Source organism: Neopsephotus bourkii, unplaced genomic scaffold (assembly GCF_033783945.1).
Source record: "Neopsephotus bourkii isolate Nb327-2 ecotype Australia unplaced genomic scaffold, CSIRO-AGI_Nbou_v1 NB_1493, whole genome shotgun sequence".
In the NCBI taxonomy this organism is placed as follows: Eukaryota; Metazoa; Chordata; class Aves; order Psittaciformes; family Psittacidae; genus Neopsephotus; species Neopsephotus bourkii.
Window position 1 is genome coordinate 4,603,198 of NW_026901969.1, and position 14,946 is coordinate 4,618,143.

The following is a 14,946-nucleotide window of genomic DNA, read 5'->3' on the forward strand; positions in this document are numbered from 1 at the left end:
CATAATGAAAAATTCAGAATCTCTCTGTCTCATAATTTATTATTACATCTCCTTCGTTAGTCTTCCAGAAATTTGTCCTTTCTGCCTAGGCTGTCTTGATTGTATGCTGCTCCTAAACCATCTGGGATGAAAAAGCATGAAATGACAAAAAAAAATCATTTTGTTTCAATGCAGGAGCTGAGCATGTTACTTCTGCAGGATTTCACAATTTCCAAAATAATAAGGTGCAAGATGCCAGGACTGGAATCTGAACCCAAGTTTACTGCAGCAAAGAAGAGCTCTGCCAGCAGAGCTGTGCCACTTGGCACATCTTATCTAAGCCTTTGTACTTCTAAGCTAAACATCTGAAGATCTTCAGACATTTCCTAGCAACAGTCCTGATCTGAATCTTCCCTTTTTCAAAGCCTCAATTCATTTAAATCTTTTTTCAACATGGTGTATATTGCTAGATTCTTGTACCATCACTAGGCCATGGGGATTAAGAATGATTAATTTACCTCAGTGGATTCTGCATCAGCTGAGCAAGGACTGGAAAAATTTGAGGCAGTAGGTACACAAGCTACATCGTCTGCGGTCTGCACAGCCCAGCTATTTGCAAATTCAGCAATGTCTTCTGTATATTCATCTACTGCACAAAAATATTGGAAGAGCACCCAGGAAAAAAACAAAACAAAACAAAACTGTCAATACAAATTCCAAAGACAACTTGGAAAATTCTGGTGTTTTTCAATGTGTTCATTGCCTCACTTACAGATATGTTCAGAGTACAGGTGGTGTAGAAAAATCTCATTTTTCTTTTTTTGTTTAAGTATTTTCTACTGCATTTAAATGAAAAGATTAAAAAAATATATGACAAAGCATTGATTGGGTTTTTTTTAAGAGCAGTCAATGACAAATTTATTACAAATATTCAAATAAAGACAAGCATAATGTATTGAAAACTTAAGAAAGAATAAATTTCTTTAAAACAATTTAAGGCTTTCATCATGCTTCACAAATGTTAGTCTCACAAATGAACACTATTATCTCCTTCCATTTCCTTTGCTACAGAAAAGCCCTTAAACAAACACACCACTACATGCCCAGCGCTCCTCACAGCATGAGCATGGGAGAATTAATGAACAAGATGCATGACTGGAAGTCATGGCAACAGGCTGAGGAAGACACATGAACATACAAGGAGTTTGGCAGTAAAGAAACAGACCCCAAATGTCCATATTTTTGTGGCAAGAACTAAATATTATATTTTCTGTATGTTAAGTGTGTTAAGAAGACCCTTACAGTAATTGGTATCCATGCTAAAATTATCGGTATCTGTGCATGGTTAGGAGTCAGTGTACTGAAATTAAATCAGATACAGTTCTTTTCACACAGCTGTACTATCCAAGATTTAATCTAACTGCTTCTAGAACAAGATGTACAAAGTTTGACATGGCAATGTGGAAAGCCCCAAAGCACACTAATCAGATATTTGTTCTTGGATCTTCACAAATAAAGATAAGACCCTAACTATCAGTCTATTTTACTTAACAGCCAGGGAGACTTAAAGCATTTCTCCCTCTCAGACAGAGCAGGTCTTTGCACAGAAAACCCTTCCCAAACATCTAGAGGTAAACCTGTTGACATAACTCTGCTTCTGCAAAAAATATTAAAAATATTTTATTTACATTTCTACATGGCTTGAAAAAAATGTGTATCTTCTCAAAAAAAAAGCCACAAAATAAAATCATTGTCCTTGAAGCAGTTGCCATTAAAGATGAAGGAAATGGAATAGGAATTTGGTTTTAAACTGTGCTTTGAAATGGAGTATTACATGCCTTGCAGCAACTTATTTACTTGGGCCATTGCAAATAGAGGAACCTGTTTGCACAAGGGTGTATTTCCAGGCTACTGACTTACTGTTTTGCAGTTTCAGGTCATCATGTTTATTGCCATTAAAATCTCCACAGAGGCCACAAGGTTTTCCCTTTTGATCTTCTGTCAGCTTAATATAAATACCAGAGTTTCCATCCCAAGCAAGAGAAAAACCAAAGGTGGTCTTCACCAGAATATAGTCAGCCAGTCTCTCAAAGAAAGCATTTCCAATTGTCTGAGGCAACACTAATCTGAAAAAATAAACAGCCTGCTTCAGTTAAGTTAGTGCTAGAAAACTGCCACATAAAACATCACCTTCTAACTCCCTAAACCCTCTTTTCCAGGTGTATACAGTCACTTCCATTCAATTCTTCATCATGTTTTTCCTATCTTTTCTTCTGTTTACTTATCTATATGCAACATCAAAAATGAATGCTGTTCTGTATACATCTATTGGTTGTACAAATTAGAAACCTGAAAGAATAATGAATCTTTATTTTCAAAGCCTAGCATGGGCACACTGAGGAATACACAACTTCATGAGCCTGGTGCATTGTGTGAGGAGCTATGAATGACATTATGACCACCAGCAGCCTTTTTGGGCACAGGGTCATCACTGGGTTAAACATAGAATAGAATCACAGAATAGAATAGTTAGGGTTGGAAAGGACCTTAAGATCATCAACTTCCAGCCCCCCCTGCCATGGGCAGGTACACCTTGCACTTAACCATGTCACCTAAGCCTCTGTCCAACCTGGCCTTGAACACTGCCAGGGATGGAGCATTCACAACTTCTTTGGGCAACCTATTCCAGTGCCTCACCACCCTAACAGGAAAGAACTTCTTCATTATATCCAATCTAAACTTCCCCTGTTTAAGTTTTAACCCATTACTTCACCTGACTGCCATGATTTTTCAAATATGATGGCCAGTGGCTTAGCAACTTCATTCCTCAGCTCCTTCATGACCCATGGATGGATTTCATCAGGACCCATGGACTTGTGCATATTCAGGTTCTTAAGATGGTCTCAAACCAGATCATCTCCTACAGTTGGCCTAAGCTCTTCATGCTCACAGTTCCTGTGTCTGCCTTCCAAGACTTGGGTGGTGTGGTCAGTGCCAGCGAAGACTGAGGCAAAGAAGTCATTCAGAACCTCAGCCTTCTCCAAATCCAGGGTAGCCAGTTCTCCTGACAGCTTCCAGAGGGGGCCTACATTGTCCCTAGTCTGTCTTTTATTTTCAATGTACCTACAGGATCCCTTCCTGTTATTGTTCACATCCCTAGCCAAGTGTAATTCTAAATGGGCCTTAGCTTTCCTAACGTGGTCCCTAGCTTCCCAAACAGCATTCCTGTATTCTTCCCAGGCCACCTGTCCTTGCTTCCACCTTTTACAAACCTCTTTTTTCCCTCTAAGTTTCCTCAGTAGCTCCTTATCCATACATGGAGGTCTCCTGGCCGTCATCTGCAAATGGAGGAACTTACAGCACAGAACTATTGACCAAAATACTCTGTCTCTTCCTCCTTTGGACAAAGACCACTGGACAATAACATGGCAGTACAGATCTAATACTAATCTTCCAAAGTAGTTTCTGCTGGGATGACCAGGATCACAGTAGCTATCACTCTCAGATGCTAACAGATACATTATATTGAAAGGTATGGCCACAACTCTTTGAAATTTTCCTGTACTTTATTAACCAGTAAAACATGATAGCCTTACATTCATCTTTTTACTTATTTAGGAAAAAAAAAGGTAAATTTGAGGGTTTGATGTACCTCAGATATGGTTTGTGGAATTTTTGCCCAAAAGGGGGCTTAAGATCTTTGATTCAACCAATTCAGATTTGTCTAGAAGATTATGTCTTACATTAAGTATTGCTACCAAGAACAAATAATAACTGCCTTGATAAAAATGGTATCAGGATGCACCAAGGATTAGCTGGAATTGCCTGATACAGACTTTGTCTATATAAAGTATGGATGGGTAATTGTTAGGTTGCAGCTGAGAAGTTGAAAACAAGATTCATGTGGCAAGTGTACGCTATCTTCACTCAGGTATTACATCTGCACCATTACATCTGCTCACACAAGAGCTCTGTCAGAGCAGAACAATATAGAACAGTGAGCAATCAATAAACATATGTATCAAACCATTTTCTCTGGCTGATGTAAAAAGCATTAATTTCCCAAACTCCACACTATCTTTTTGCAATTAAATTCAACCATTTAAAATCAAACCATTAGAACATGCTAAAATCAACTGTTAGAACACTTACCTGATTCCATCTTTTCTTACTTCATGTCCTGAAATAATTATTTCTTCTTGGTTTGAAAAAAACAAGCTGATGGACCTCTGACAAGTATATACAGAACCATAACAGTGAGGACTGTTATGAACCTTAGAGAGGAAAAATGTACGCACAATAAGAATAAATGTTCTCAATGATGTCATCATGCAATTTTTCATAAACTCATGTATGATATTCCTCATTTCTATGCACTAATTACTGAAAGAGTTTTACAAATAAATACTGCCACCAGCTGAACTACAGCACATCTTCCTGAATCACTCAGGATTTGCTGAGATTTTGGATGTCTACTCTTTGTCTACTGCATGTCTACAGTTTGATGGCAGCCAAGTAGATCTTGCATAAAAAAATGTGTAATCAGACCTTGAAACCAGCATGATAAACTAGCACTCTTCTTTTGTATAATCTGGCAAAAAGGAGGCTTCTTTGCACTGCCAGCCTTCTGCATGGCAGATCACAGTTCCTGCAGAAAAGTCCCTGTTCCCAGACATCACATAGTTTCGTTGGCCAGGACGTTCTCTCAGGACTTGGAAACTGTGGGTTCACATTTACTCTGACTGATGTTAGGGATGTAGGTCTCCAACTCTCTGTGCCTATGCTCTAAACATTTAACTACACAGTTAATTACACTCACGTAGTCTGAATGGGTTTTAAGCACATACCTACTCCAAGGGCTTGAGCAAAACTTCAACAGCTTTCATTAATATCAGTGAAGATGAGACACCCAGTCCTGTGGGATGCCCTAGACTATGGTCTGTGAGATGAATTTAGACCACACTGATGAGACAGAGGAATGAGTTGTGAATTTTACGTACCTATAATTTAGGTAAATTAAAATGTAGACAGAGTTTAGATAGCTGGAATATGATTCCTATGAGTGTGTGTCACTGTTCTTTGAGAAGGATGGGAGTTGCATTGCCAATTTATTTGACAATGCTGTGAACCTAAACAGGTTACTAACTGGGAAACATCTTGCCAACATAGCAAAGGAAACTTCAAAAGTGACTAGCGCTATCAGGCTTTTTAGAAAAGATCTGTTGGTAAATACGTACAGTGGTAACACATACTCAAATTAATCTTCCTAAACTGACACTTAATCCTGGAAGTAAAAACCAGTTACTGTTTCTCTGAGTGAAATAAACCAAAGGAGGAAAGCATAAGAGTTTTTACTTATACTTTTTACTTATAGTTTATACTTATGTGTAAAGATAATAATAACTAAAGACATCATAAAAGTTATTGGTTCTGGTTTTTATGTAAACCTGGACCAAGACAGAAACACAATCAAGGAAAATTAAATAATTCTTGTATTCCCTTTCAAGACAGGTGGATTATTAAAGCCAGAAGGACAATAATGTGAGGATCTGACAAAGTTCTTGGCTTTCCATTGCCCAGCCTGTAGAGACTGCATTGTTTCAACCTTACTTATGACTTTTCTGAATAAACATTTTCAGTTTTTAGCAAAGCGTGACATTTATTCCAGCAATTGAATGGTAGTTTCTCTCTTTCCAGAGCAGCTGGAATCCACTCAAATATTGATTTTAAATTTTAATACAAGCTTGAGCTTTGGTACAGCATTTTCTGAAAAGTCTTAAAAGACAGCTGCACACAGAATCCAAAGAATTAAAATGAAATCTTGGAAGACAGATGTACCAGCATCTGTCTATAACCTGAGTGAATGGAAATGGTAGTTTTAATGGCAGATTTATCTTCACTAGGTGATATCTGGGGGAAGAGGAGGTTGTGTGTTTGTAAAGGAAAACTAGTTCTTGGAGCAGAAATCAGCATCTAGGTCTGCCCTTGCCCTGGGGGACTTTGACCACCAGGGCTCAGAATTAGGATCCCTCGTGTCTCCTCTCCCCTGCCCAGTCAGCACCAAATCCCAGTGTGTAAAATGTAGTACAATGAGCTCATATCCTCTCCCCACAGTAACCAACAGCCTGATAAATAAGGCATCTTCCTTCAAAGAGGGTACAGGTATGAACTCTCCCTGACCCAAAGTCATTAACCACTGATATTTGGCAATTTGAGGAAATTACTAAAAAGAGTGCCTTCCATGCTTATGAGAAAATGAACGCTTTTGAGCTGTTAATATTTGCTGCATGAGGTAGAGATAACCTAAAATTAGAATGCAAATCCACCAAGGGGACAGCATTTTCCATGGGTGATGGAGGCAGCTCCCCATAGGCATGCCAATGGCTGTGAATTGGTATTCCAGTATCCCACTATCCCAATATCCCAGTATGCTTGGGAGCCCAGCTCTCAGGCAGGTGATAGCTGCTTGCATTTTACTCAGCAACTCAAATTTTTTTACAACCTGATAGCTAAATTTTATTGCTGTTTCCAAGGTCTGCTTTAGGACTTTTGCTTCCAGAAAAGAGAGATCAGAGATCCTTTTTAGGATAGGGGGAGTAAGAAATACTATTTTTAATATACTGACTGTTGATTATCATTTCATCAGTGGTTTGAGTTACTGCACATAGGCTTAGACATTTTCCAGCAGCACAGTTTTATATGTAAGTAAGCAATGCAACAGCCTGATCCACTTATTGTCTCTCTATTTATTTTACTTAAAATAAAATTCCTGTAATGCAGGAATGCTCAGTGTGTTATTTCGAGCATATGCTCACACACTTACCCAAACAGTGTACTGTGGTTCTGGAGTACTGCAGTCTTTTGCAAAAATATAGGAGCAATTTCCTGGGACGTAGTAGTAGATGCCATCAAATGTTTCAAAGTGATACTGTCCCCACGATTTGCAAATCCCATCTCGGTCCTTACCAGTATTGGGTACTGGAGGCAACATATTGAGCTTACAAGCAGCACAGTAAAACACTGACAAGTGTCACAGGCATCTACAAAAGTAAGAGCTCAGAAAGGGAATAAGAGCTTAAAAGGAAATACATAGCAAGGACAAAAGATAACCTAACTTCTTCAACTTTAAATATAGTCAATTTTTTTTTAAATCCTTATGATACGGTTTTAATCATGTGAGATCATTGTAAGTTTTACATTTTATTCAGTGGAGACATTCTAATTATTATATACTTCACCTCATGAATCTCAATACCTCATGAAGTTCAACATAGCAAAGTGCAAGGTCCTACACCTGGGTTGGAGCAATCCCAGGCACAGCTACAGGTTGGGCAGAGAAGAGATTCAGAGCAGCCCTGTGGAGAAGGACTTGGGGGTGCTGGTCGATGAGAAAATGAACATGAGCCGGCTTCAGTGTGTGCTCACAGCCCCGAAAGCCAACCGTATCCTGGGCTGCATCAAAAGGAGGGGGACCAACAGGTCAAAGAAGGTGATCCTGCCCCTCTACTCTGCTCTCATGAGACCTCACTTGGAGTATTGTGTGCAGTTCTGGTGTCCTCAGCATAAAAAGGACATGGATCTGTTGGAACAAGTCCAGAGAAGGGCCACGAGGATGATCAGGGGACTGGAGCACCTCCCATATGAAGATAGGCTGAGAAAGTTGGGGATGTTCAGCCTGGAGAAGAGAAGGCTGCATGAAGACCTCATAGCAGCCTTCCAGTATTTGAAGGGGGCCTATAGGGATGCTGGGGATGGACTCTTCATTAGGGACTGTAGTGATAGGACAAGGGTAATGGGTTAAAACTTAAACAGGGGAAGTTTAGATTGGATATAAGGAAGAAGTTCCTTAAGAGTGGTGAGGCACTGGAATGGCTTGCCCAGGAAATTTGTGAATGCTCCATTCCTGACGGTGCTCAAGGCCAGGCTGGATAGAGCCTTGGGTAATATGGTTTAGTGTGAGGTGTCCCTGCCCATGGCAGGGGGGTTGGAACTTGATGATCTTAAGGTCCTTTCCAACCCTAACTATTTTATGATTCTATGAGAAGTAGAGGCAAGAGATTTAGGTCTACTGCAGATCTTGGAAGACAATTCTTGTTGGTCCCTACACACAGAAACCAGAACCCTGCTCTGGTTCCAGTGCATTGAAATAGCTGGTAATTTTATTTGAAATAAGTCACTATTTGTTAGAAAAATGCAGTGACTTTTTGGTTATTCAGCTAACTACAAAAAAATGTTGGCCGGCTACTGTTGTACTAGACAGTGATCTATCTGTTACAGTATCTATGCATCGTTATAGCTCAAGTGCTAAAATGGAGGCATTCCTGATATTGCTTTTTATATACCCTTAATACATATCATTTTAATCTTATTAGGTACTAGTGGAATGACAGTCCTACCACAGGGGAATCACAAATATGCTGTTAACAGTGTTGTTTCAAAAACCCGCACCTTAAGTCTCACTTGAATCTGAAACTCGTCTCTTTGGGCCCAAAACTCACCAATTTGGCACCTCTTTCCTTGAGCCTGAAATAACTGACAGTCACAGTCACCTGCCTCTGTGCAGGCTGCTCCATTAAGGCACTCCAGGGGACATGAACCTATAAACAAGCATAGCAGCCTTTTAGCAGACACAGCATTTTGCAAACAGGCTGAGAGATCCGCATTAAATCTGTTTATTGTTAAATCATAAGCAGTTATATCAGCTAAGGAAATTAACCAACAACAGTCTCCAGTTTTTAACATCTACTTCGTTTTATCCTTTGTGTTCCTTGGTTAAAAGAGAAGCAAGGTTCTCTCCCATTTGGTTTGAGACTTGTAAACTAACAAAGGAGCAAAAGGTCAACCTCCTCCCAGCAAACAAAAGGTCAAGTTCCCATGTAAAGAAATCAAATCCCAGTCCTGCTGATCTTGAAATACACAGGACACAGATTATTCTAATTGAGTAAATTCAGCACAGTTTATACACGTCCAGCTCCTCCCTCCTAAGCATTCCAGCAAAGGGTATAGTCAGTTTTGAGCAGTTCAGAATATATAATTTACAGAGTAAAAAACAATTATAAATAACCTTCCCTCCATGCTAAAAAAAAAGGTTATTTCTTCATAAGTGGTGACTGGAGTCAGAGGCTTCGGATTCCATGGGAATGGTTCGTTTGGTATTATAATTAGTAATTGTTTCCAAAAGCAGTTTCATTAAGGGGTTTATAGCCTGTTTGGAAGCTTAAACCTCACTGTCATCTAGTAATGATTTGCTGAGGTGGGTTTAAATCACAGTTCCCCAAAAAGTGGGGAAGAAAAGTAGTCCCTTTCCCCACAAAAAGCAAAATTTCATCACGTTTTGCAGATAGTTGCTTTCCTTCTTGGGGGAGCATGAAAACTCTAGATATAAATGCTTACAATCTTGCTGACAGATTAAAAAAGCATTGCGAAAAGCAAGAAGTAAATGACATAAACAGGCCCTTCCATGCCATGGTAAAGCTGCTAATGACATTAAATGGGAACAAAATGGGACCTTCATAATAAAGCACACACAGAAGTTACCAATGACTAAGAACATCAGCCTTCACTGTGAAAACTCATTTCCATGCTTAGTTTTGAATTTTTTCCATTTAAGAATTGCTTTCCAAATATACACAGATACTCTGAAAATACCGACAAAGCAGAAAACGCTGTTTATAGAACAGCACTACTGTGGAAAACTTCTTTGCTGTTGTTAGAATTGTGGGTTGTAAAATTACATATATTTATTTACATGGAAAAACACAACAGAAAGCACCTACCCAGACATACGTATTTTCCAGGAAGGATATCAAAGTTCAGTTGGATACAAAATACTGTTCTGCAAAACAGCTTCTGTAACTTGGACCTGCTTTATGTGTTTGTACAATGCTAAAAACCCTTCAGGAGCAGCTGCATGCTCATTCCTTGAACACCCCTGTCCCTTTACATAACCAGTTACATGCCTCTCAGACATGCTTACATCCTCTGCCAAAGACAGAAAAAGGGGGAGAAAACAAAAATTACAACAAAACTACACCTCTAAACATTTTTTTTTTAAAGTATTGGTTTAGTTTGCTGTTCCTGTTTTTGAAAGTATTTTAAAAGTATTATTTTAACACGAACTTCCATGCAATCATAGAATGGCTTGGTTTGGAAGGAACCTTAAAAATCATCCAGTTCCAAACCCCTGCCACTAGACCAGGTTGCTCAAAGCCCCATCCAACCTGGCTTTGAACACTTCCAAGGATGGGGCATTCATAACTTCTCCGGGCAACCTGTGCCAGTGTTTCACCACCCCCATAGTGAAGAATTTTCTCTTACTATCTAATCTAAATTTCCCTTCTGTCAGTTCAAAACCATTCTCCCTTGTCCGCTCATTACATGCCCTTGTAAAAAGTCCTTCTCCAGATTTAACATGGATAAAACTAGTAAATAAGACAAGGCCCAGTTCTGTAGGGGACACAATGAAGAGGGCTTCCACAACCGACAGTAACACAGGAGAGCTGGTGGGAAGGCAACGTTTTCAGGACCATCTCTCCTCTTGCAAGTAAGGAGCATGGCACTGACCTCCTGGAGGACTCCGTGTCAAGGCCCCATGAAGATGTGACAGAGCAGAGGAAGCTCGAACCTGTCAGAGAAACATAAAAGCAAAATCAGGGTGTTTGCTTTTTAGAAATGAGCCGATACGAGCTTGAAGCCCTGCAGCCTAACACTGGGTTGGGATTTCTAATACAGAAGAATAATTTGTGGCTCAGCCAGCACACTGAACAGCCATGGGTGCTGAAGGAGGGATTGGCAGCATGAGCCAGTGTGAAAGGCAGTGACTGCAGCAACCAGCATCATGGGGAGGAGAAGCATGGAAGGATACAGCTGTGCTGTAGGTTCACTGATGGCCTCCTTTCCATGCCCTCCAGCACCAAGGAACCAGCAAGACTGCACCTGAAAAGTTTTGCATTTACATTTGGAAAGACGAGTAACGGGACAGAGAACACTCCTGCCCTTTTCACTGTGGTCAAATACCAATAGTTGGAGGGCTCAAAGATGTGATATCCATCCATTTCATCCTCTCTTCTAGATCTTGCTCTGTGCTGCACACTGTGGCCACTTTAGCTGCAATGAATTTCATGTTCTCCTTGAGACCCTTCAGAATTGCATTTTGGTTCACCCAAAACAAAAGAGGAGGCAGATCTGCCTGACTTGCTCCCTGTCTTGTTTAGGAACCAAGGAACATTGGACTATAAGGAAGCCTTGGATCAGACCCAGCACTCTGCTACTACAGCAGACGTTGCATCGTCTCTTCCAGGAACTGATCCCATCCCAGGCTGAAAGCACTCAGGGGTTTTTGCCCCCACTAGTCTGATTGGGAAGTTTATCAGGGTGAAGTGCTGGGTAGTTGAATATTTTATGGCCAGTTTAAATCGTTTAGCTTTATAAAGCTTGGCCCTTTTGCTTAAATAGCTCTTCCCTGTGGTTATTTGTTCCATCTCTGATGTTCTATGAGAAAAGAGCTAACCCTCTGTGCTCCCACAGACGTAAATGCCAGCCTTCAGCTGCACAAGTAAGCAAAACAAATTGTTAAAGTCTTTACTTGTAAGCTAATTTCTTTCTTCCCTCCTGCCACCAGTCATTCTCCACTTCTGGAGTTTGAACTAATAGATCTCAAAGCGAACATGGAACGGGTTAGGTGAAGTTTCCCTAATGCCTTGCACAATGACATTAAAACTTCCCTTTTCCAAATGGAAATACTATGTAGGATGAATCCAAGTAGCACAATCCATCTAAAATCAACTTGAAATGGACTTCATCAAATCACCACTTGAACAGCCCCTGCACCAAAACTATTCCTGGTCTCCATGGCCTGCTGCTAACTGGAGAGAATCCTTTCCCTTCCTGAACAAGACCCGCGTCCATTTACCCTGATAGCTACCCAGACCTGTCCTCATCTGGAAAGCAGTTCTTGGCCTTTAAGTTATCTCAGGAAGGCAGAGTGCCCTTGCTGCAAAAGCACTTTCCTGCTGATCGCCCTCCTGAGACACCATCAGTCCTGAGGGCCTGTTTTCCTCAGGGGTTTGATTCACCTTAGTGCAGCGTTTCACACCAGCTACCTTCTGACTCGGCCAGGAGGCACATGGATCTCAAAGAGACTTGGAGAAAACCATCCATGGTTCAGCTGCGGGCTCCCCACAGGACCATGAGGAGCAATCACCTTGGGCGACCCATCTTCCCTCATCAAACAGGGTTACAAAACCCTGATTGGGCTTCTGTAGCCTGAGATGTGTACCAGCTGGGGAATGATATTCCACCATTTACTATTAAGTTTCAGCACAACATTGCTGAGATACAGCACTGAGGCAGCAGTGGACCAGAGTGGTAGGCACCAGGGCTGGGCTGGAAGGACCACTGCACCACATGTGCGAGGGGTCATTGCTGTGGTGCCGTCATCATGGCTCCCACCAAACTAACAGCTTTCCACAGCTTTCTGTTCCCCCTCATAACAGACAAAGGAATTGCAGGTTTGTTTCCTGTGGTGTGCGTCAGTCAGCTCGTCAATGGGTCACCCACCAGGCGCTTTGCTGAGTGAGGATGAAGGCATGAGGGTATGGGCTCAGGAGGGGGGTGAGCTACTGCTCTTCAACACTGTCCTCCTGTTACCGTTGTCCTTCTCCTCACAAAGGCTCCTTTGTAAGCATAGCAAAAGCCCAGAGCAGAAAAGCAGGAAGGGTTTTCCCTCCCTCCTGCTTTTGGAAGTATAACCTACCTCGGCTGTTATGAGATCTCTTTTCTGTCTAGTTGCATTAAAGTCATTTCTGGAAGAAAACAAAAAGGATGTTGTATAATCAACGGTCCCCGGAGCAACCTGAATTAGCAGCTCCCCAGAGAGAAGTGTTTCTCTCTGATTACCATCGCTTTATCAAAGCAGTCTTTCTTGGGTTAACATTTAAAAAGGTGGGTTTTTTCTTTCTTTTTTGTGTGATCTCATTTTACAGAATTGGGCAGCACTCTGGTATCTGCTTGCACAGGGAGGTACCTGGAGCTTGTGGGGGAGACGTAAATAGGCAAAATAGGCTTACACAACAGGATACAAAGTTGTAAAGCAGCTTCATATTTACTTGATACTGCATGTGAGTGGCTGTGAGCTCCCTCAAGTATTATTTCAATATACCATGATGGTACTTGCAATAGCAAGAGATAACTCTCCATCTTTTATTGCCTTAAATTTCTGATTAAGATTAGAAACAAGAACATCAAACTACTTACTTTTATCAACAGTCCAAGATGGCATATCATCTGACGTGCGTTCACTAGATGTGTTAGACATCATTAAACATCTGAAGCTATGTCTGACTGGGTGCTTCTATTGAAATTGATGGCATAGTTCCCATTTAATTCAATGGGATCAGGAACATTCCCTAGTTTGGGTTTTGTTTGGATTTTATCTTCTACATGAAAATTTGTATTGAAAATGTTTATCTTAAGGCTGTATAGCACTTAATTTTCTGTGCTTCAAATAGCAGCTAGGATTTTACCATGCAATTAAAACTGCTGAAGGATACTCATTTAATGTATTTTTCCAGTCACAAAATCATGATCTCATGCTGGTTTCATGCCATTATTCCTCTAAGCTTTCTCAACAGCATAGAAGTATCACTTTTCATAAGGACCTCCATTTTCCAAGCAATTTTCAAACAAAGGACCCATGCCCTTCATGTAAGTCTTTGAAAAGAGTTGTAAACATTCTGAAGGTGTGTTTTACAGCCAATGTACATGTACATAGCATTTTACATGTCAAAATCAAGGCTGTATTTTACTTTCTAATTTGCAATGTGTCACACTTTTTTCATTCTTGTTCTGTTTGTAGGACTTAACAAGTAAGGGGAAAAAAATTACCTGAAATTTCTTCTCAAAAGAGAAACCTTGCAATAAGATCCTGTAGATTAAAAAGTCACCAAGTTAGATGTTTTTTCTACAGTCTGTGAAGTTTAAAACAACTCTATTGAATTTTGTTCTTTAATGATCCTAAGTTTTCCAGAGCACCTTCACACAAACATTTTCTGTTTCCAAAGGATGTAGCGCTATATGCTTTTCTTTGTAAGGATTTGACTCTTAAGTACTGACCATCTAGTTCCCATCATCTCAGTTCTGGTATGTGCTACCAAGGAAAAAAAGCAAAACTTTCATAGTTCTTCAGAGGCTCGAAACAAAATTGATAAAATACAAGAGGTGCTCAGAGCTTTCCAGAATCAGACTTCTAGGGTGGATACCTATAATCGTTTTCCGAATGTTACTTGTAAGACTCAGCTGAAAATCATTTAAAATGCTCTGGAGTTCAGGCTTTTTAAAACAAACAATATAACCCCCCCCCTGCTTTTTTTCTCATATTGCTTAGAAATCTTTATAATTACTGCAAGAAAACTATCTACAAGATTCATTTGTATAGAAAATAAGATCATTTCTATAACCAGAAGAGTGATTATTCACCCTAGCATTCTAAATATGTTTAAACAAATGGCAGGTGCAGTATGTTCAAACAAAATCATACCCCATTGAAGATCATTAGGTGCTTACTCATCTGACAATAATGACAAGATTAAAAAAAAAAAAAGTCTAAAATTTAGTTCCTAAATAATTGTTTTGTAACAAATTCAGGCATAAAAATGTATCTTAATAAAAGGAAAAAGAGCTGTGTTTTAGTTTCTGCACCTGTGAGAGAGAATGGAGATATACAGTATTTTAACCTGTGTTAAAAAACTTTTTTTATGTATGAATTCCAGAAAGGGTCAAAAAAGTTGCTTTGTAATGATAGAAAAAGAAGAAGTTGTAATATTAAAATATTTAGGAAAAAAATCCTCATAAAAATTAGCATTATATAGAAAATTGAATAAATTTCTTACCTTGCAAAGAGGACAGCAGTGAATGAAGCATGAATATACTCCACGGTACCATTAAACTGAGTTTTCCCACAATGTTCAT

The 14,946-nt window shown here is 39.9% G+C and overlaps 1 protein-coding gene across 1 annotated transcript in view; it reads right to left on the bottom strand.

Moving 5' to 3' along the window:
* The window catches only part of OTOGL (otogelin like), a 93,211-nt gene extending 78,265 nt beyond the window's left edge, over positions 1-14,946 (bottom strand). Inside the window, exons 1-10 of the mRNA XM_061369305.1 lie at positions 14,868-14,946; positions 13,864-13,903; positions 12,734-12,782; positions 10,543-10,603; positions 9,811-9,960; positions 8,478-8,576; positions 6,803-6,957; positions 4,132-4,253; positions 1,900-2,105; positions 498-625 (exon numbers count right to left, since the gene is read on the bottom strand). Coding sequence (XP_061225289.1) covers positions 498-625; positions 1,900-2,105; positions 4,132-4,253; positions 6,803-6,957; positions 8,478-8,576; positions 9,811-9,960; positions 10,543-10,603; positions 12,734-12,782; positions 13,864-13,903; positions 14,868-14,946 — 1,089 coding nt within the window. The remainder of the gene's footprint in view (positions 1-497; positions 626-1,899; positions 2,106-4,131; positions 4,254-6,802; positions 6,958-8,477; positions 8,577-9,810; positions 9,961-10,542; positions 10,604-12,733; positions 12,783-13,863; positions 13,904-14,867) is intronic.